General features: G+C 38.4%; 4 protein-coding genes across 4 annotated transcripts; 1 reads left to right on the top strand and 3 right to left on the bottom strand.

The window, feature by feature from the left end:
- Positions 1-467: 467 nt before the first annotated feature.
- LOC131775950 (chymotrypsinogen A) lies at positions 468-3,973 on the bottom strand. The gene is made up of 5 exons (XM_059092072.2): positions 3,855-3,973; positions 3,383-3,541; positions 2,787-2,861; positions 1,842-2,040; positions 468-1,094 (listed from the first exon to the last, which is right to left on the bottom strand). Exons 1-5 carry the CDS (start codon positions 3,919-3,921, stop codon positions 560-562), a joined length of 1,035 nt encoding a protein of 344 aa, XP_058948055.2. The 5' UTR covers positions 3,922-3,973; the 3' UTR covers positions 468-559.
- A 5,567-nt stretch (positions 3,974-9,540) lies between these two features.
- On the top strand, positions 9,541-13,447 carry LOC131775949 (trypsin-3). The gene is made up of 8 exons (XM_059092071.1): positions 9,541-9,607; positions 9,974-10,111; positions 10,866-11,104; positions 11,268-11,352; positions 11,619-11,675; positions 11,843-12,035; positions 12,419-12,568; positions 12,917-13,447. Exons 1-8 carry the CDS (start codon positions 9,562-9,564, stop codon positions 13,308-13,310), a joined length of 1,302 nt encoding a protein of 433 aa, XP_058948054.1. The 5' UTR covers positions 9,541-9,561; the 3' UTR covers positions 13,311-13,447.
- A 552-nt stretch (positions 13,448-13,999) lies between these two features.
- Positions 14,000-18,240, bottom strand: LOC131775994 (anionic trypsin). The gene is made up of 8 exons (XM_059092120.2): positions 18,185-18,240; positions 17,771-17,902; positions 17,015-17,250; positions 16,653-16,749; positions 16,150-16,224; positions 15,846-16,041; positions 15,097-15,246; positions 14,000-14,452 (listed from the first exon to the last, which is right to left on the bottom strand). Exons 1-8 carry the CDS (start codon positions 18,237-18,239, stop codon positions 14,056-14,058), a joined length of 1,338 nt encoding a protein of 445 aa, XP_058948103.2. The 5' UTR covers position 18,240; the 3' UTR covers positions 14,000-14,055.
- A 581-nt stretch (positions 18,241-18,821) lies between these two features.
- Positions 18,822-21,684, bottom strand: LOC131776004 (filamin-B-like). The gene is made up of 2 exons (XM_059092130.2): positions 21,521-21,684; positions 18,822-19,850 (listed from the first exon to the last, which is right to left on the bottom strand). Exons 1-2 carry the CDS (start codon positions 21,548-21,550, stop codon positions 19,383-19,385), a joined length of 498 nt encoding a protein of 165 aa, XP_058948113.1. The 5' UTR covers positions 21,551-21,684; the 3' UTR covers positions 18,822-19,382.

Raw genomic sequence — 21,684 nt, 5'->3', positions numbered from 1 at the left:
AAAAAAAAAATCTTCATTACTTCAAAGATGTCTCAGTTTTTTTATACCAACACTTTATGAGTATAGACTGTTTTAGTGTGTGCTTTAAATTCCCATCCAAGTTAAATTACTATTCAAACAAAGCATATAATTTTATTCATTATAACAGCTTTGTCGTCACCGTCAGGTGGAGATCGGTTGGGAGTTTCGATAGAAAGCTGCTTCCTATATATGTCTGCATTGCATTCAAGGGCTTCATTGTTCAAAGGACGTTTCGAGCTCAACCAAACATACTCAGAACCAAACCTCTGCGACATGTGGACTGAAGATGATGGAATAGCATTCATCGGAAAAAAAAAAAAAAAAAAAAAGAGGCTTTCCAATCTCGCTGTCATAGCCGTGCTTCTAAGAGCTGTTTTTTTGGCTCTATGATTGATCTTTCGGGGAAAAGAAGCTTGTTTGTAGACGAGTGAAAACCAACAACAAAATTTTAATCTTTCTTATCCCTTTATTCTTCTAACCCAAAGAAAATACATTTTTTTTCATTTGTGATGTGTCAGTAATCTAACGTGGACATCCTTTAATTGTTCTTCATATTTTTCAAAACCCAATCTTTTAGGTGACGCACTTTAGCGTAAACTCCATACTTGTTAGGCAACGCGCAACCGTATCCCCAGCTGGTAGCGCCCTCGAGATACCATTTACCATTGAATTCACACACCATAGGTCCGCCACTATCACCTTGGCAGGCATCAATTCCTCCAATGTCAAGACCAGCGCAGATCATGGACTCATGAATGTTTGAATCACCGTAGGCCCTCTTACATTTTGCTTCAGAAACGATTGGTACCGAAGCTTCTTGAAGGTAATCTGGCTGTTCACCCCCGCTTTTTAGCGTCCCCCATCCTGTTATATAGCATTTCTTGTCTGGCATTAGGAGCTGGTTTTCGTCAGGCAGACATACGGGTCTTGCATCTGGGCCGATCGTCACACTGTTCTTCAGTTTAAGCAGCGCAATGTCGTTCTGGAAATTGTTAGGGTTGTAATCCTCATGCTCAAATTTTTTCTCCACTTCTATTTCTTCCCCGATGTCCGTAATGCGGTGAGCACCCATCCTACAGAGCAATCAAAAGTGCATGCTTTAACAGGATGGACCTTATATGAGCAACACGTGCATCTAGGAGGCCGACGATCGATGTCCAATATGCAGATTAACAAAACTAATAAGGAGAGCTGGTAAAACTTAACCGCTCTTAGTTTTACTCGGTTTCCTAGCGGTTGCTAAAGTTAATTACCCCCGCGTTATTCTCGCAAGGCAGCTCGCTACACAATGGACAAATGTACTTTATAGACATCACGTGACATTGATCAAATTTCACAGCTTCATAGATTACCGTATTCAAAAGATTTCATACGCGCATGATGCAGAAATGTAAGGGCTCTGTATAGCCATGCATTAACTAAGCCTCCAGTTACATTATAGTGGCACGCGAGTTTTCTTAACTCAATGATCAGTAACGCCTTAATAATTGGCTCTTCTAAACAACTGGACTGAAGCATGTAACCAAAGGATACTAATTAATTAAAAGGGCAAACCCGAATAACCTCTGAAAAGTTAACATTCTTAGATCGAATTTGCTGCGCACTTTTTCATAGTTCCTTGCATGTATTTTCTGAGGTTGGCGGTGAACCTTTTTATTCGATCTTGCGAAACAATGAATTTTTATTTGGGAAACCTTGTTTTGAGGGCCTCAATCTAGTCTAAAATGAGCAATCTTAAATTTGTCGTTCTTTAATTTCCATACTCTTCCACCACTCTGACTAATACCATATTAATTTTTGTTCAAAATTCAGTCACCAACCTTACAACAATGCGATCCTCTGAAGAACCATAAACACAATGAGCGGCTGTCAACACCCAGTTTTCTTCAACGAGAGATCCTCCACAGAACTGGCTTCCACCACGGGAGGCTAACATAGCTTGCCATGGCCAGCTGCCCTTTTCGGCCGTTTGACCACCAACTATACGTGACATGGGTGGCTTAATCCCGCATTTGAGGGCTAATTATTGAATGAAAAAAAGATGTCCATATACGTTAATGTCATTAACTGCAAAAACACAGAGAGACGCTTATCAACGAAATATACTTCATACACAGCACTTACATCCAAACTATGTATTAAAATACTGAACGAAAGTGTTAAATTTTCTCTATTTGAAAGCTGTAGTTTTGGTGTGGTGTTCGGAAAAGTCTAATACCAAATCAAACAACGCGGTTGCTGCGTGTTCGGTAATTTCACTGCTTCTTTGGCAAATAATCATCAACATTCAGGATGTATACCTGAACTTAATTTTCACTTTTTTCTTGGTACTTTATGAAGCTACGCAGTTTAATAGGAGATTCTATGGCAGAGGTACAGAGATCACAGATACACCTCAGGGCCAGTTCATGTAAGACGTCAGGCAGGAGACGGCTGAGAAGAGGGCGATTAAAAAATGAAGTTATACTTTTCCTCAGAATTTCCTGAGTAACTTAATGTGTTAACCCTATCTAACGGCGCCAGATCTTTACCAGTACTACACGTGAATACAGCACTGAGTCCCAAGTAGGCTTGTGAATTATTTGCGGGTTTCAGCGTCGTTATTTAATTTTGCATGTGAAGGTGTAACTTTTGAAAGGTACAAAGTCTCAAAAAGTATATGCAGAGCTATTGTTCTGCTCAAACTTTTTTCGCTTCATCTTGGTTGCGCCACTGTTAGGGAAGTCATCGATATTTCCAGGAAGAATTGTTCTCTTGAATCCTACCTGATGATGATCCTCCTCCTGATGACCCACTGGATGTAGTTGCTAAGGGAGGGGTAGTGGGAACTGTCGTCGGAACTGTTGTTGGTTGTAAACGAAAAGAAATGTTTCTTTAATGAATAAGACAGATAAAGCTTAAAAATATATCATGGGCCTTTAATAAACTCTGATTCTGGTGCAAACTTTACATATTTAATCAAAAAATTCCACCAAAAACCGTCACAAATGAAGTTTGGAAACAATATATTCATTCCAACTGAATTCATTGGACTACAGATAAAAAGGGAAATAGAAAATTTTAGGCTGTGATATTTCGTGCAAAGTTTTGCATGACCTTAACACGTTGTTCACCATCCTACTTTGCTGCTTCATACGTTGGAAATTTAATGGGAGAAAAAGGTCCCTGAGGCTTGGCCATGGTTTTTCCAAGGGAAATGGGGTCACACTGTGTCAAACAGAGGGTACTCTCCAGATTGTCATTTCGACCTCTACGCCGTGTTTTACAAAATGTCTTGATGCGTTAAAAACAAGGGGGCACGGGCACCCCAGGACCGCCCCTTAGCTACGCCCCCTGGGCCCGGTCTCATGAATTAGGTTACCTTCAAGACAATTTCCCCACTGTCCGTCCCTGTCATAGGAATCCGTGAGACTACACCATTCTCTATTCCAGCCATAAGTAGTACAACCATAAAACATATAACCGTCGAAAATAAACGGAAAATGGCAGCATTTCCCGTTCTCAGTCACACGACTGCAATCTAAATTACAAAAGATAAAAGTAACACAAGAAAAAAAATCAACGAAGTACCCAAACAGTAGGATTCTTCCGAAAGGGTAGGAACACAAAATCTCTCAGAAATTTCGTTTCTGTCCCTTAAATCCTTTGGAATATGAGAAATTCAATCGTTAGCGCATGAGTCAACAAGAATTCTAAAGGACTGATGCGGGTGGTTACACTTGATAACGTAAACAGTCTCTATGTTCCATACAGTAATACTTTCTGAATGTTACAATGAAACTGCCTTTCGCGAGAGAAAATAAGGTCTTAATAAGCTTTTAGAATATACAAACCATTTGCAGTAGAGAATGCAATCGCCGTAAGCAATAAGATTGCTGAGATCTTCATCTTTTGTTTCATTTGAGTGGGTTACGTTGGCTGATGAGAGTAGGTACTATTAGGAAGAGGGATAGGTTTTATAGCTTTCGCTCACAACTTAATGGATAATCGGTATGTTCAGTTTGTTTGCAGACATTTCCGATCTATTAGCATTGTGTACCTACATGAGTGAAATTACCCCTTGCCGCCGCTCAAAGATAATGGGTTTGATTTACTGGAAGTACGTTTATCAAATAAAAATCGCTCGATGTTCCATAAGCGGGAATGGGATAGTCCGAATATTTCTTGAACAAAAAGTGAAGATTCTTATCACACCATTTTGGTTTCAAAGGCCTTTAAGTGAAGGAATATGGTTTGAGCTCTTGGTTATTTTGATTGCTAAGATGTGTTAATCTTCACATATCAGAATGACACTCAATTAAAAATGTTTGTTGCATTTAAATATCATCAAGGTTATGTTAACATCCATTTTTAAAAATCGTGGTCCATTTGAGTTTTGCTTGTATTTTAGCCTTACTTATTCACACGTTTTCTTCAGCTTTGTAAACAATGCTTAGTGAAATATTGTGTCTGTCCATTTTCTTTCATGAACTGGCTCTTTATTTTGACTTTCTCTTCATTTCTCCATTTTTCTTTTATATTTTTGTCATTGTCTTTTCCTGAAACAACACTGACTTAGCCTGTCTCTGCAACTTGTGATTCAAAAATCGCGGGAAGAAAAATTATACCAAATTATAACTTTTGTTTAAAGTAATATCAAGACTGAAACAGTATTTGTCTTTTAAACTGAACAAACATCATTAGCAGCCAGTTTATTTCTTAAAACTCCAATCAAACATCTGGATATATATCAAACATCGGAAAAATGTGTCAAGTGTCTTACTCTAGGAAGCTTCATTTTTCTGTCTGTAGGAGAAAGGCAAAAATAACAAAATTAAACTGAGTAAGTTTCAAACAGGACACAAATTTAAAACGTTTGGTTCCAACAGAGTGAGTATCATCCAGGATCGATGGACGAGCCAAGTAAAACACTTATTGTATAGGAAGCTGATCATATTTTTAATAACCATTTAAATTTTAGTGAGTGTGTTTTTAAGCGCTACTTTTTATGACTTGTTTCATTTACTCACCATTCAAATATCCGATGTGAAAAGTGTTTGTTCTGTCAACAAATTAATATATGAAAATTTGCTTTTGCTTTTCCAAAATTTGCATTTAAAACCCGAGCCGTTTGTGAACAAAAGGAAAGAGGCATGCCTTTGTTTTTCTTTTTACTGCAACCAAGATAAAGAGTGGAGGGTGGGGTTCCTATTATGATCATCTTTATTGTTGTTGTTATTATTATTATTATTATTATTATTAATATTATCATTATTGCCGTTACTGTTACCATTACCCCTAACCATTGTAATTGTTGTCCTTATCATACAAATACTTGCTTATTTTGAGGGTGGTCACTTTTTTTATATCCCTGTACATTTACTTATACGTATATTTCTGACCAGTTTTTGCAGTGGCCTGCTGTCAGTTTTTCAAGTATTGAATCGAACACTTATGTTTTCACACAATGACTTTTCCGTAAGGACTTGCAGCTGTATGTTAAGAAGAAAAAAACTTTAAGTAAACACTAAATTCATGTATTCCTAGTAGGCTCACGTTTTTGCCATCCTTGTAAGCATCTGATCAAACAGGCAGTGCCAATCTATTGTTGCTCTCTTTGATGGTGCTTCGTATTTTAACGGGATGTTTACAATTGATAATGGACCTTCCCCTAACATAACATCACGTAAAACCCTCTAAACATTTTAAAATCACTTTTTTGTGCGATTTTGGATTATTAAGGCTACAATTTCCACTTGAAGGCGACGAAAAACTGTTTAAGGGATCGTTTACACTACTGATGAGGACAGCGAAAACCCATGAAAGGTCCATCAAAGTCACCAAATTAGCTCTTTGAGAAAATCGCTACGGCTTAAGGACATTAGATATGTCGTTCAACTGCAAAATGTTAGAACTTAGTTTCATCTTGCTTAGATCTAAGAAAATAAATAGTTAGAAAAGAGCGTAAAACACAGGGCTTAGCCAAAAGAGCTGCGACTATTTTTTAATGTACCAAGACTTTCTAAAGGTCTTAGGAAATGATAGATTTTCAAAATATGAAAATTATTGAAATGCTATTTCAAACTTGTCAAAATCTTTTTCAAACAAAAACGGAGCAGGACTTTGCTTTAAATCTTGGATTTCTTTGATCCATAACTAGCAGTTCACTTCTGGTGCTAGTAAAACAATCCTTCGTTTAAGGAAAGTTCTCTGCCTATGTGTCCTCCAAACGATGTTATACGATCGCCGAGTGCGAACAAGGCTTTGCTGAGCATTTCCAACTATATAACCTGGCTTTTTCTACAATACAAAGGTGTTATGAACATGGATAAAATTTCAGGAAATTGGAAATGAAATGAGTGGGATAATAACTAAAACCAGAGCACATTTTGTTTGTTTTTGATTTAAAGTTTCAGTTGTAGAGGATGGGGATCGTGCCAGACGATTAATTGTTACGAGAGAGCAATCTTTGTAGAGTATGTCTTGGTGACTATGGAAATGGGACGGTAAATCAGTCACAAACTGCATGTATCAAACTATTAGTGATTATGAGAAAGCTATCCTTGTTGCATTAACAAAATAAATCAGTCAGCCAATAAGTTTTTTCCATGCACGTGTGGTTCGAATTCTGTCGTATCAAACTATTTGTGCTACAGATAATTTAGTGTTAGCAACTGAGTTGAAAACGTAAATTAGCCGCCGTAAAGGGTAAAAAGCTGACGTTTCGAGCGTTAGCCCTTCGTCAGAGCGATTGGAGGAATTGTGGGTTGTGTGTGGGTTTATATGCAGAAAGTGGAGCTACGCCATTGGTGGGAATGTGGTGACGAGAAAACAGGAATAAGTTAGTTAAATGAAAAGCGCTCATTGATTCCGTGGAGATTAAGGGTGCCGATTTGGAAGAAAAATTTTTATTCTAGTCTTTTACGGCTTTCCGAACTGCCTAGATTTAAGGAAAGGCCGCAAACTGCCATATGCTGTTTAGAATGATTAGGAAGATTAAAGTGTCTAGCGACTGGTTTGGATGCGTCCTTGTCATTTCTTTCCACGTCGCTAAGGTGTTCTCGGAATCGGTCACCTAATCGTCTGCCTGTTTCGCCGATGTATAACTTATTGCAATAAGTGCAAGTTATGCAGTAAATAACATTGGCGGAGGTACACGTAAAATGATCAGTGATCTTAATGGATCTCTTGGGTCCCGATATTTTCTCTACGTTGTGAATGAAAGAACAAGTTTTGCATCGTGAGCGAGCACATTTGAAAGTTCCAGATTGGTCACTGGTTTGAAATGAACTCCTGACTAAAAAGTTGCCTATGTTTTTGTCATGTTTGAATGAAATAAGTGGGGGTTGCGAAAAGATAGTGCCAGTCTCTGAATCGTTTTGGAGTAATTTAAAATTTTTAAGAATGATAGATTTAACTGCGTGGTTGTGAGGGTGAAATGTAATAGTAAATGGAATGCGGTCAGTGTTATCCTTCTCAGCCGTTTGTAGTGCTGACTGTCGATCAATTTGTTGGGCACGGTGGTGGTCCGCTAGAACGACAGAGACAGGATAGCCACGTTTATCGAAAAACTGGCACATTGCCTCTGACTTTTCGGAAAAATCAGACTGCGTCACTACATAAACGACGAAGTCTGAGAAACTGTGAAAAAGGTATGGAGTTCTTGACGTGTGATGGATGTGAAGATGAATACAACAAGTAACTATGTGAATCTGTAGGTTTGTAGTAAACAATAGTGCATAAACCGTTGCCTTCAATTGAAATTTTGATGTCTAGAAAAGCCAAAGAAGTGTCGGAAATTTCCCAGGTATATTTAAGAGCCGGATGAAAGGAATTGACGGCGGTTATAAATTGAGTGAGCTCCTCTTTGGTAGAGGGGGTAGCGCCGATAGAATCGTCAATGTAACGGCCGTAGAGTTCAGGTTTTGGCCGTGGTATTGACTAAAAAAATGATGTTTGATAAAACCTACAAAAAGATTGACGTAGCTGGGTCCCATTTTAGTACCCATGGCCACGCCATTAGTTTGTTTGTAGTAGTTACCACCGAATGAAAAGCAATTGAGTGTGAGTACTAGTTCGGCCAGACGGAGTAGTGTTTCAGAGCTAGGCTCCTTAACAGTGCAATGATCGAAAAAATGTTTGAGGGCCCGGAGACCTTCGTCATTGGGAATGACAGTATACAGAGATGTTATATCCATAGTGAAAATAAGTTTGTTATGGCCGAGGAAACTAAAGTCACGAAAAATTTCAAGTGCGTGTTGACTGTCCTTAATGTAGTTTCTGCTATGGAGAGGGAATTTCAATTGTCTTTTGTGAGTCCAAAAAAGCTAAATATCAACGGCCATTCAAACTTGAGGAAAATTTCAGAGAAGCTATTGAGAGCATCTTGCAAACGAAAGCATGCTGCTCCAGGCGCTGGCAACTTGAATGACAGATAGTAATCGGTTTTGGTTTTGCATCTGATTGGTTAAGACAAGTTATAGATTTGTACTAGAGCAATCACAGAAATCACAACGTAAAGTAAAGCAAAACTATTACAGTCACGGATAAATCTCGACGCTTACTAGTTAGTAGTTAGTATTAGTAGTAGTAGTACTAGTAGTAGTTAGTAGCAGTTAATAAATGCCTTTGTTTGTAAATAGCTTCATAATCCAAGGTTCAAGATATCCCCTGGTGCTTAGGACCAAATCCATTTAAAAATTTACTCTACCATTTTCTACATCTAAACGCGAGTTTCTTCAATTGTATACCAACTGATTAGTCAATAAACACATCTTCAACAAATTTGTAGAGGCAGGTGTGTGTGTGTGTGTGATTTAGTTATTTACATATATTTTTGTTAAAACTCTTATCAACCTAAGTGTCTCTGAGGTATTGTAAAAAGAATGATCAGCCAAACTACGCATATTCATATAGTTTGCCTCTTACATCAGGGAGATTTAAGTGGTTTTTTTCAGTAAATGACCAGTAGTTTGTCCTCATCGTTTACCTGAGGTGTCAAAATTGCTTATTATTTAGTTTCTCATTAAATCATCAGAATCTTGGCTGAAAGATACCGCGGTGTTGACAAAGTTAAAAACCTGAACGACCAAGTCCGTGTCTTGAAGAACTCGTCATTTACAAAAGAAGTAGCAAATATACTCTTTTGTTTCACTAAAACTAGATGTAAAACCTGTTCAGGTGTTCCTTTGTTTTGCCATTATTGTCAATTAACGATTAGGTAAACTCTGTTTACATGAATTAATGAAATTTCTTTATCTTGTTCAGCAACGATAAAGAGTACTTCTTGCCTCAAATACCTCTGAAAAGTTTTACATGAAATTAAGTCAACAATTAAAATTGGTTAGGAAGCCATATAAGAGGTTCCTTTGCCATTTAGTTTTGGGTTTTTGTACCGTGCTAAGTGCCTGACGCGTTTGTTTGTAGGAGTCGTAGCATGTTTCATTTTGGCAAAACAAATTTGCGTATTGACCTCAGTGTCAGCTTATAATACAGTAACAACTCTATAAAACTCATTAAAATTGTGTTTATTGTTCACAGTTCACTGAGCTGGCTGCCAATATGTTGGTGTTTTCTGTGTTACTGGTGAACGTGGCTTTCGGAGCTGGTAAGGCTGGAAAAAAATCTTTATAATTTCGATTCTTTCTTCAGATCATTGTATGCAATGTGCTTAGTTGTACAAAGTATTTCTTAGTCGATATTTCTTTAGAGATTAATAATGAAGCTGGGTTCGTAAGCAAAAGGAGTACCTAAAAGACAGATGAATAACCAAAAATTAGAGATCTATCCAATTCGAACATCGATCATTAAAACTTAATGAATGATCGTTTTTACATCGCTTACCGGTTATATACAACGCTTCTTTGATTGATTGACCTGAAGCTTGCTAAATAGTCCAAAACATTTTATTAGAAACTGTATAATAGATTTTTTTTAAAATAAATAAGTAAGTAAGCAATTTTTTTTTCTCAAGGCCTCGTCTGCAATTTTGAAAAAGATTTCTGTGGTGGCATTCAAGAGAAACAGCCACATGACAAATTTGATTGGGACCGTCGGAGGACTCCAACATCGTCAGGTGGAACAGGGCCATCGATTGGATACGGGGGAAAAGGTATGGAAAATAAAACTGGTCAAAAGCAGATCGAACTAAAAAAAAGAATACTCGTACGTAATTTGTGTTCAGCAGCTAGATTTAAAAACTATTGAGAAAATGTGGAAAGTGCTTCGTGTCTCAAACTTTTTTCATTGTTTTCGTAAACTGGTGACAGTTCTTTTATGATGTCGAAGTTTATCTGTAATTTTACTCGTGATTGACCAAGTGGACACTCGATTTGCGGTTGTTTTAATTTCAAGCCCCAAATAGTTACAAACCGAATTTTATTCCCTTCGCACCCTATCAACGCCATTAAAACCTTGGTTCTGGATGTAACTTACCTATACGAACAATTGAAAGAAGAACGAGTCAAAATTCGAAAACTGGACAACTATCGAATAGACATGTGAAAGCCGTTGACTATAACCAGCTACCCCCTCAAGTGAGGATGAATAATTTTGATAAATTTCTTGGTATGAAAGCGATCAACGTGCCTTTTTCAGTGCAAGCTTCTTGTTTAAAAATTTGCTGATAATATATGTACTTGACAACTACAACAAACATGTTTTCTTCTTTCTATCCGCTGTAAAATTTCTAAGTGTATTCAATAGCTCAGTTTTGAATTACGATTTTTCAAAGCGAGTTCTGATGCTCATCCTTTCACCCTTACGATATGATTAGAAGTCTCCACTCACATGCAAATTAAGGTCATTTTCATACCCATGGTTGAAATCAAAGGTGTACTTTGTTGTTGTTGTTGTTTTTTTTCAAGGATACTATGCATACATAGAGACATCCAGCCCTCGCAAACAGGGAGACGATGCCAAATTAGTGTATAGACCCAATCTGGGGAACAGAGAATCGTGCATCTCGTTTTACTATCATATGAAAGGAAAAGGCATCGGAGAACTGAATGTAAAAGTGAACGGGAAAATAATTTTCAAGAAAAATGGTCAGCAGGGTGTAGACTGGAAAAAGGCGCAGATCAAAGTGAAAGAAACAGCTCGAATAGTGAGTGAGCCTGCGATACATCACAATTAAATACCATTTAACAATTATTAAATACTAAATAATACATCTAATATCAATAACTTTATAGTAATATGCAAGAACTGAAAAACAAATGAACTAAATTAAAATATTACTGAATATTTCCTTTATATTTATATTGCAGGTTATCTTTCAAGGAATCCGTGGAAGAAGCTGGCAGGGCGATATTGCTATTGATAATATTGAAATACTTGGTTGTGGGGGAGAAGGTATTGAGTTAATCTTGTTATGGATGAATTTATCTCGCAGGAGCTTTATTTGTTCTGCATTTTTGTATTTGTAAGCGGTACTGGACGTCAGTCTAAATCGGTTTGAAAGAATCAACTACGGTTTGATAAAATTTAGTTGACGCACGGGTTTTTTCTGTCTCTAGCTAAGTTTCTTATGTCAAAGCACTACAGTCTTTGAGTTCAAGACAGTTTTTACCAAACAGGAGCACATCTTAACGGCCATTAATTCGTCCTCTTTGTTTAAGGTGGAGAGACACCCCCACCCCCACGAAAACCGAGCCCGCCGGTATCTCCCTCCAAAGGTCAGTGAAAATATCATATAATAATCATTAAAAATGCGCGGTGGTGCAAATAAGAAAATATACTCACGGATATTGCTTTGAACTGATATCATATTTACGTACGATTTATCATCTGTTGGGAAAAATTGGCATATGAATCACAGGGATGTTCTATGCTATAATTTTAGGAGGTTGTGGAACACGTTCGTCTGTTAGGATCGTCGGAGGCTCGACTGCCAAGCGTGGAGACTGGCCTTGGCAGGCGATGCTACGAAGCAGCTCTGGTTATCCCTACTGTGGAGGAACTTTAGTAACTCCATTTTGGATCGTAACTGCAACCCACTGTGTCAATGGAAAGTCACCCAGTGAAGTTTTTGTCCGGTAACAGATATATAAGTTAATTCACTTTATCGCGCTTTTCAACATGTGAGCTGTTGGTTACTCATTGGGAATGCTTTTAACTGAACTGTCAATCAATTTGCGAAACGTTTCGGAGACAAGCTAGTACACTGTTTAAAAGAGTTCAAAACTTCATGTTCCTAGTATCAAAGACTTTTGAACTCTAACTTGCCATTTCTTTGTTTACGTTTCCTTTTCACTTGTAGTAAAACACCACAAAATGATATTAACGATCAGTCCAAGAAGTTTGCGTGTTCATTACATTTTTCTCTTGTCGTCCTTGGAATAAGCGGTAATGTCGGTAATAATATGTTTCATACTTAAAACATTGTTTATGGTTGTCTGTTTGTTTGTTTATTTTGTAGTCTTGGCGCCCATAGTCGTGTATCAGAGGTTGACACTGAACAGGATTTTAGGGTCACGAAGGTTATTACACACCCACTCTACCACAAACCAAAAAGTTACAGCCATGACATCGCACTCTTAAAATTAGACAAACCGGCTCGGCTAAACAGGTTTGTATCAACGTACTCTGTAATTTCTTAGAAATGCGTCGTATAATAGAATATATCCGTAATCACATCAATCTGGAAAATTTCGAACATTCCTCAACTAACAGCTATGAATTACTCACATTTTTTTAAAATTACAATCAGCGATCATCTTATGAAAGCTCATTTCTTTGTGAATTAATTTACGTGAAAAATCTGTTACTTGTTAAACTGAGTGGTGAGTATTTGCTAAACTTGATTTAACTTTGAAAAAATTCGTAAAAGTTATAATCACTTTTCCTTCCCTCCTCCATAAATAACTGTAAATAGTTTACTTAAAAGTTAATGATAAATTTTCCACCTTTTTTGCAGTTACGTGAATACCGCATGTCTTCCAGAAACTATCGAAGCGCCCGTTGAAGGGAAACGCTGTTGGATCACAGGCTGGGGTAGACTGTCCTCTGGGGGTGCCACACCGGATGACCTTCAGCAGGTCTCTGTTCCAATTGTTGGCCCCGCTCGCTGCGAGAAGGCATATCCAGATAAAATCCATGATTCAATGATCTGCGCAGGGGTGGATGAAGGAGGCATTGATTCCTGTCAGGGGGATAGCGGTGGACCGATGGTATGCGAGAGTGGCGGCCGATTTTACTTGCAGGGTGCGACCAGTTGGGGATATGGCTGCGCTGCTGCGGGAAAGTTTGGTGTTTACGCTAAAGTCAAGTACCTCCTGCCTTGGCTCAAAGAGAAAATGCGGCACAATTGAAAAAAGAAAATGAGCTGAACAAAGAAAAAATTTGACAATTGATAGTTTGATTGCAAGTGTAAGCCAATAACATGATACTAAAAACCCAAAGGATGTAGTAACTGAAGAAGATGCGAATAAATATTAACCTAATGCTACTCGAATCGAATAAATTATTTTTTTGTATACTTTTATCGCTGCCATCACTTTCATGGCACCAGGCCTCATCTTCACTGTCATCATGTTGCGGTGAAGATGAGGCCTGGTGCCATCAAAGATGGTAAAGAGATCGACCCTTGCACTTGGAAAATTCTTGAGACATAATCCTCAGCGTTACTGTCATGTTTGCGTGATGTTCTTAAGTATTGTTTGTCCGCCGAAGTATTTTTGAAGAGCAAAATATTTGGTCAAAACTCAGATCGGAGGAAATATTGCTCCAGTGAAGGCCGTCAGGTTTTGACTTAACTTGGAGATATTTAAATTTATACGAAAGTGAAAAAGGCATCCAGAAGGAAATGAATCGAAGTAAAGAGTCTCCATTAGCCGAAACCCGAGGAGAGGTTGAAGGAAAGATTGTAAGGTCAGATAGCCATGCAACCATGTTAGATCTGATGGTCGAGCTAAGTAACTCTTCGTGGTAAACATCACATGATTCAAAAATAAATCAAGTCACACGGCTTACTTTTTTAAAATTTTATTTTCGTAATTTTCGTAGTTTCACTGTAGTTGCTTCCTCAAGAGCTGGAACCTCATTTAACTTGGTAACTTAATTCCTAGCCATTTCTTTCTTCAGCCATTCCAAAAGGTATTTTACCCTAGCATAGACACCATACTTATTAGGCCTGCCACATCCTTTTCCCCAACTAGTCACACCCTGTAGGTAAAACTTTCCGCCGGTCTCACACACCATGGGTCCTCCACTATCCCCTTGACAAGAGTCAACACCACCTCGGTCCAGCCCGGCACAAATCATGGACTCGTGAATCTGTCCCAAGTAAGACCACTCACAGCGGTTCCGTCCCACTATCGGCACAGTCGCCTGCTTAAGAACCTTCCCACTCGAGCCACCGACCGAAGCTGTCTTTCCCCACCCTGTGATCCAGCATTTGGTTCCTTCAAGTGGAGCTGGGATACTTTGAGGAAGACATACCAGGTTCACCTGCCTAAACACAAGGAAGAGGAAAACAAAATAACAAAATCTATTTCAAATTAACGATATTCTTTACTGCTTACTCCTGTGGAGATAAAAAGCGTTCTCTTCGTTTTTTTGGTTGTCCCTATGGTCGGACTTTGCTGGGTTATTCAAAAGTTCCTTGTTCATTCTGAGCGAGTATGGCATGTCATCAACAATTTTTTAACGGAGAGAATTATTTTTTGAATGATACAACTCAGTACCCGCAAGAAATCTCCACCGAACAAATGGAAGCCAATACAGATGAATTGGCTGTTAACTAAGATTACAAAGCACAGATGAGTGCGGAGGAGTTCATCGCAGGGAAATCGGGAAGGAAATCCACTTGAGTAGCAAAGTGAAAGAGTTGAACCAAGAAAGTTAAGATTAAGATATACTGAAAACTTAAGATTTCAAACCTAGTGCCTTGAATTCAAATATTTAGGTCATGGGGATATAAAATCATCACCAACTAAAGTTTCGGAGACTTTTGATTGATGAAAAAATATCCGCGTTAAAACCAAAGGAATATTATCAGAGAACAGCATTAACCATGCCACGTCCATAAACGCTCCCGGACGAGAAAAACATTTCTGATATTTTCGGGGGATTGCAATGCACAGAGAGTGAACTCACCTGGTGAGTGCAGCCGGTCTATCCAGCTTGAGAAGTGCGATATCATGACTCATCCCAATTGGTTTGTGGTACAATGGGTGTAAAATAATTTTACTGGCTGTGAAGTCCTGTTCTGTTCCCATACTTTCTGACTGTTTGTGAGCACCAAGCCTGTAAAGAAAAAAAAAACATAACATATGTAAGGTTTTTCCTTTCTCTTCTCTACTGTTCTCCGTAAGGAAAAGTCAGGGAGGGGGGAAGGCGGCTTTTGCAGTTCATGCAAGCTTTTTAAAGTGGCTGTAGAGCTCAAACAGTCAAACAATGGTCGCTTTAGCTTCGGTTTGCTAGTCCTGATCATGTCAGTCTTGGTAACTTATTTCATGTTGTTTTGTATGCATCCTGGTCTGATTTTTCTGAAAATTTGAAAGATCTTAGTTAATTACACCTCTGTTTTTTGCTCACGTGCGGTAGATAGTGTAAAATTTTTCGATAGCCGGACGAAAAGCTTTTAAAGGAGTGAATCATGATATCATATGATATCGTTGGAAAATGTCAACGATAAAAGTCGTGGACTAACTGCGCATGCAGGGATACTCCAAGTACGAGAGCCACGAGTTAAAAAAACAAACTAACAAAATAGATATTGAGGATGAAATTTGCGGATTTTGCAGGATACGTTATAGTTCACTAAGATTCTGAAAGGAGCAGTCCACGCCTGTAATATTGTCCTCACGTCCAGTTACATGACCTGTCCTTATTTCATATTTTACCTGATATATACGGGATCTCCGCCTGCCTTCGAGACACAGTGACTGGCCGTGACAACCCACTGAGGAGCGACTAAGGTACCACCGCAGAACACATACCCAGTGGGAGACCACCTCAGCATCGCCTGCCATGGCCAAGCCCCCGGTTGTGCATTTTCACCACCAACTATCCTGGTGGTAGGACGGAAGCCACACTCGCCTGAAGGAAAAAGCTTGTTGAGTGTTGAGGGATTAAAATGCATGTTGTTACGTCCTTACTATCAAAAGCGTTGCTCAATTTACCTCTCATAATAAAAACGGAAGATACCTGTTGGTGGAACCGCTGTATGTGGACGAGGCGGCGGAGTAGTTTCTGGTTGAGGTGCTGGCGGTTTCATTGTGGCTATAGAAAAATTGTTTCAAATCATTAAGTGGTTAGGTACTTTTGTACAAACTGTCGGCTTTGTGAACGTTTATTGGAAAATCATCCATAGATGAATCACAAATTGAAGGAAAAACCCTTTTTTGCCACGCACATATTGAAAATGCACCACATTCAATAATCAGCTCACTCATAAATTAAAATAATTCTGAATATAAATTTTGTTGTTAAATTTCAAAGTTAGGTCAACCGTATTCCTTTTTGTCCTACCATCTCTCCTCCACTTGGTTTGTCGAACGTGTGTGCGGAGAACCGAAATATTTTGAGGGGATGGCTTTACTTTCATTCAAATAAGCTGTAATCTTTCTCGTTTTACCAGTGTATACATACGAAAGGACTGAAGACCATTGCTATGGAACAAAATACAGATGAAATTAGTAAGAACTTACCTTGGCCACCACCCCCTTCCCCACAGTTTTCTATCTTCACTTCATCAATCGCCACGTCAGACTGGTGGCCTCGTCCTACAATTCCTTCAAACACAACCTGTTCGTGCAAATGGTAACATTTCAAATTAGCGTTTGATTATTGATTTTCGCGTGAAAAAGGGGAGTATGAAATCAGTTTATTTGAAACGCTGCTAGTAGAGCTAGAGCTCTTCATCAGTTCAAATTATCTTCTCGCTGGTCACTGTGCCGTGGTAGTCAACGTACGGGGAGCTTTTTCTCTTAATCTCATTTTCAAGACTAATAAGCAGCCTGAGAACTTAGAGCCATATTAAAGTTTGAGTCACAAAAGCAAAGATCCTTACTGATGAAGCACCTCCTTCAACAGTGAACTCAGCTTTACGCCAGTCGTTTCCTTGATGTCCACTTTTCTCGAAAACTTGATTTCCGTCCACCAGCACCCGAAGCGTTCCCATTTGACCACCGCGCATGTGATAAAAAAAGGAAATGCAGGTCTTTCCAGAGGCAAGATCAGGGAGAATCTCTAACTTGGCGTTATCATCTTTTCTTTTTCGCGATGCTTCTATGTACATGTAGTAACCTGCAAGTGATGTTATATATTATATGATAAAGTGATACTATCACACTGACTCAAAAAAATGAAAAATCTACACGTCGCAATAATTTTTGCACTAGAGTATGGTGCGTTTGCGGTTGAAACAGAAGCGCTTGAGCTCTGCGCGTTCCGCGAGTTTCATGACGACATTTTCAAATAGCGCGACCTGTTACAGCTACAGTCACATTGACCCATTACTTGCGTTCGCACATTTGCGGGCCTACTTCGCCCTCAAGATAACCACATCGCGCGAAGGGAGACTTGTGGACATTTTGGTTTTTAGGTCGCTGTTTTCAGATCAAAATGTGCTTATTTTGTGTGACCATTGTTTGGTGATCTCCTTAGGCCACTCGTTTATTTTCATCACAAAAGAAATGAAAAATAGTCTGGCTTAAGTTTCTACGTTCTAAATGCTGATATCGCATCAATCTTCAAGGAAAAATCTCAAACAACAATCGTTTTTGTCATGTGGGTACGCAATCTTTCGGCTTCAAAAGAGCGTTACCTCTTCCTTTTGCGTCAGAGTAAGGACCTGTACCCCCGGAGGATGTCGCACCCTTTTTCCTGGTCCAATCGAACTTGTCATCTCGTCGTTGCACAAACCCACATTGGCTGCGATCGAAATTACAGTAAAATCCTGAAAAAGGGTAACAACATTTATTTGAATAAGATGACGTTCGCGTGGAGTTAATAATGCTGTAAATACTCTGGCAGTGTATACTCTGCCAGAAAAATTCTGTGAAACGGTTAGTTACTGATATCCTTTTAGAAAAACAATGCTAAATTGTTGCAGCGAGAGGTGTTTTCTTAAAAACTCATACGAAAGGAACAATAAAATAAGATATTCATTCAGCGTCTGAGGGATTATTTTACGGCTACTATGTTCTATGTCGAACAGAAACCCAAAGTGCTGCAGTACCATGGATCCTGCCCAAAAGCCCCACCAAAGAGGCGACCATGAGTAAAAACTTCATGTTCAACTAGAGGGAACTGGGATTTGAGGCCTGTCCACTTTCAGTTTAAATACATCAACTAAGATTAGCATTCAGAGTTTAAATACCTTTATCATTAACCCACAACTGTTAAAACAATGCATTTGCTTGAAAATCCGATTCCTAATTGAAGAAACCTATAATGCTTCAGAGAATTTCGTTTTCTTCGAATCTGAATAGGAAGACAAAATTCAAATACTTCGAACTTGTATATCGCTTGGGAATACCTTAATACTTAGGTGAAAAAGAATGTTACGTCAAGTTGGAAAAATACAATTTTACTGTGCTTTCTTTTATCCGCCAAAAAAAACTTTTCCCAGCTTTGCAGCTGCACGCCTGTGGTAAAAGGAACATCTGAAAACTCTTCACTTATTCATTTTGAATCCAAATATCTTTCCTTCAGCTGCCATCCAGTAAGTAACAAAAAACAAGAGAGGGCTGAACTTTGAAATCAGATTTATTTTTGAAGCTGTTCTACTAGTAAACATTCTTAGGAATGGGTATTACCTTCAAAAGAATGTGTTGGACACTCTTCTTTCTTTTGATGTTCTAAAAATTGCTAGGATTTTGAAACCAAAGAAGATGCGCAATTTTCGGAAAACATGATAATATGGCAACCAAGCTGTACTTCATACTGATCAAAAAATTTTACTCTCACATACTACTTTGATGACGTGATGTAATGAAAACGTCAGGGTACAACTCTAAATAGTAAAAAAAAATTCACGAGTTCTTTACTAAAATAAACGGATATGAAAACAAACAGGCGAGGAGTCTCTCAAAATAGGAGGGATCAGGAGGAGATCAGATCCAGATATGTTACCTTATTCATCACTGCATGAACATCGATGAGTTAATGGTCTATTTTATTTTATTTACTCTCATTAGTTATCTTGCTGTGAACCAAACAATAAACCTGCCTGCTTAGCTGGAGCAAGCAAGTCAGGTCCCGTAATCCGGCTGCAGCTGAAAACAACACTTTTTATACTGATTCTTTTCGTTTTCCTTCCTATTATTCAAAGCTATGATATGTTTACTGTTTTCGTTCTCTAAACCAGTTCCAAAGTAAGGATTAGTTTTTCCTTACATCGGTAAACCAGTTGATTTAAACCCGTACCACACATTTTAAACTCTATTATCTCTTTGTCGTCTCGACGACCTGATGTCGTCTCTCAATTTCCACACTTCATTCTTGTTATCTTGTTCTTCTGTTTTTACGTCATCCTTTTCCGGGAAAGTCACTTTTTTATCGACCTTGACAGCAAATGGACTTCCCTTCACGTGATTTCCCTTCCATGTGACAGCCACGTGGTATTCTCCTACTTCTTTTGGGTAATAGCACACGCTGTGAATATTTTCTCCTAAACATTCGTATTCGACAGGTATTGGCTCAGGGAAGTGAGTAGAAGTTTCACAACCATTATTCACGATTCGGCTAATTTGGAGCTCTAAATAAAGCAGGTCCGGACCCGTAGTTCGTAGAATGAACTTTGCTGGTTCTCCAACCATTGCTAAGGATAAGCCGTCTCCACTGACCGAACATTGCGTGGAATCGTGTTTCTCTCTGCTGCTACGATTGGTACTAAAGCACTGCTAGGAAGGAATACATATATTTCATTATCATACAAGATAATTGCTGGTTATTATGGCAATAAACCGCACTTCCTATCGGTTTATCAGCGTAATAGCTTACTTGAGATATTGATAAAATACACGGAAAGTTTGCAAATCACGAGCCGGAGGCGACTGATTTACAAACTTTTCTCGTATTCTCCCTACATCCCGCGTGGGTTATTATGCTGGTAAACCAGTGTTTAGTGCAATCAATTGCTTATTTAAACCAACTATGGGTTTACAGGTGCCACAGACCATAGGTTTTTGACCAATTAGGGCTCCCGTAGTATCTCAGTTATCTCATAATCTTCACTACCACCTCTTTCGGTAAAGATCAATCATGTCACGATTCTTTCACTACGGAGTTTCTTTACCAGTATGCAGTATCCTAAAGACCTAAGAATGGATGTTAGGAATTGATAGTGATGAAAACATTCAAAGCGAAAAAAATTTCGTGTAATTCTTACAACTAGATAAAACTTCCCTAAGATAAAGGCTTTGCCATCGTCGATTTTCCATTAAGAAACGTCTTTGTAGTTTTTCTTTTTAATCAAATTTCTGTCTGCTGACCCTTCAACACTCGCTGAAATCTGTTTGTATTTTTATTCCTTCTTATTCTTTTGATTTAAATGACTTTCCTTAACTTGGGGTCTATTTAGTCTACACGGAGTTTTTATTAAATAAAAAAAATCTTATCTGCGACTGCTTAGCCATAAACTGAACAAAGGGACTAAGGAAAAAATTGTGCGTTGGAAGGCAACCTTTTCGTAAGCAACAGTACTGCACTCTTTTGAGCGTCATCCCCAGGGCATTTATTGACGACTGAGAGTGATTATTCATTAATAAAAGGTCCACTTATCCGTATGAGACCTTAAGCTACAAGAGAAACCTCGTCGCCTCATTTACTGAAGCATATGCTATGTTGGAGAATACTCCACAAACTTGATGTACGTATTTCCTTCACCCAAGTTCGAGAACTTTTTCCCATTAGACGTATAGTACGAAATTACATAATAGATTTTTAACCCCTATGTGAAAACCGCAATTTCATCTTTTCGTTTTTTCACTCTCCTTTCATCCTGTCAATTTGCCGAAGAATTCATTTTAATTTTTTTTGACAACACCCTCTGCCTATGAATTTATGAGTAATCGATAGATTACCGAGTTTCCGTACTCTCTAGTAAATACATATAACATAACCGGAGCTATGAAAGCTTTAAAATATATTTCAACGAGATTCTGGTCCCAATTTGATGCTGTTCTTGATGTTGTCAATGCCGATAGAATAAACAACTATTTAGCCTCACAAATCCTATAAAGTCCTTACTGAAATAAACAGTCCGCCTTTGAATTGCAGTCCAGTTTTAGAGGAAAAAATTCCCAATTACAAACAAATAAGGTCGAGTTACAATTTGAAATATAAACTGGCCGACTGAAAAGTCATTCTATCAGTACATTTAATTTCAGCCAATCGGTCACAACATAATTTCATCTTACTGAGCGTGAATGTCATCATTCGCATATTGCGTGGCTTGGCACGACACTATGGAAGTTCTTTCTTACTCTCCTGAATCAAAACTACCGTTTTCACTTGAATTGTACGCTGTAATAGTACAGTCTTCAATAATAGAAGGAATGTTTTGACTCACCACCGGCATAAATTTGCAAGCGAAAGCCATCAGTAAGTGAAAAGACGCCAATGCTAGAAATTTATGTTCCTTGTTAGTCTCTATTGATTGTCTGGTAAAAACTGACTTTGACAGCTCCCGAGGAAAATTTTAATCCTTAGGAAAACACCTTGACACATTATGTA

The sequence above is a fragment of the Pocillopora verrucosa genome, chromosome 1, assembly GCF_036669915.1.
Source record: "Pocillopora verrucosa isolate sample1 chromosome 1, ASM3666991v2, whole genome shotgun sequence".
NCBI lineage: Eukaryota > Metazoa > Cnidaria > Anthozoa > Scleractinia > Pocilloporidae > Pocillopora > Pocillopora verrucosa.
The sequence above is the reverse complement of the archived record's forward strand: the minus strand, read 5'-3'. Positions and strand labels throughout refer to the sequence as shown.

What these genes read in the sequence shown, in the direction of transcription:
- LOC131775950 (XM_059092072.2), bottom strand. Translation starts at nt 3,921, where the DNA reads ATGAAACAAAAGATGAAGATCTCAGCAATCTTATTGCTTACGGCGATT. An exon ending in TGCATTCTCTACTGCAAATG is followed by an intron (nt 3,542 to 3,854) that starts GTTTGTATATTC and finishes TTTGTAATTTAG; the next exon opens with ATTGCAGTCGTGTGACTGAG. An exon ending in AGGAGGAGGATCATCATCAG is followed by an intron (nt 2,041 to 2,786) that starts GTAGGATTCAAG and finishes TTCAATAATTAG; the next exon opens with CCCTCAAATGCGGGATTAAG.
- LOC131775949 (XM_059092071.1), top strand. Translation starts at nt 9,562, where the DNA reads ATGTTGGTGTTTTCTGTGTTACTGGTGAACGTGGCTTTCGGAGCTG. An exon ending in GATTGGATACGGGGGAAAAG is followed by an intron (nt 10,112 to 10,865) that starts GTATGGAAAATA and finishes TTTTTTTTCAAG; the next exon opens with GATACTATGCATACATAGAG. An exon ending in CCCAGTGAAGTTTTTGTCCG is followed by an intron (nt 12,036 to 12,418) that starts GTAACAGATATA and finishes TTTATTTTGTAG; the next exon opens with TCTTGGCGCCCATAGTCGTG.
- LOC131775994 (XM_059092120.2), bottom strand. Translation starts at nt 18,239, where the DNA reads ATGAAGTTTTTACTCATGGTCGCCTCTTTGGTGGGGCTTTTGGGCAGG. An exon ending in GGAGATCCCGTATATATCAG is followed by an intron (nt 15,247 to 15,845) that starts GTAAAATATGAA and finishes TTTTCTTTACAG; the next exon opens with GCTTGGTGCTCACAAACAGT. An exon ending in AGACCGGCTGCACTCACCAG is followed by an intron (nt 14,453 to 15,096) that starts GTGAGTTCACTC and finishes CCTTGTGTTTAG; the next exon opens with GCAGGTGAACCTGGTATGTC.
- LOC131776004 (XM_059092130.2), bottom strand. Translation starts at nt 21,550, where the DNA reads ATGGCTTTCGCTTGCAAATTTATGCCGGTG. An exon ending in CTTGCAAATTTATGCCGGTG is followed by an intron (nt 19,851 to 21,520) that starts GTGAGTCAAAAC and finishes ATTCCTTCCTAG; the next exon opens with CAGTGCTTTAGTACCAATCG.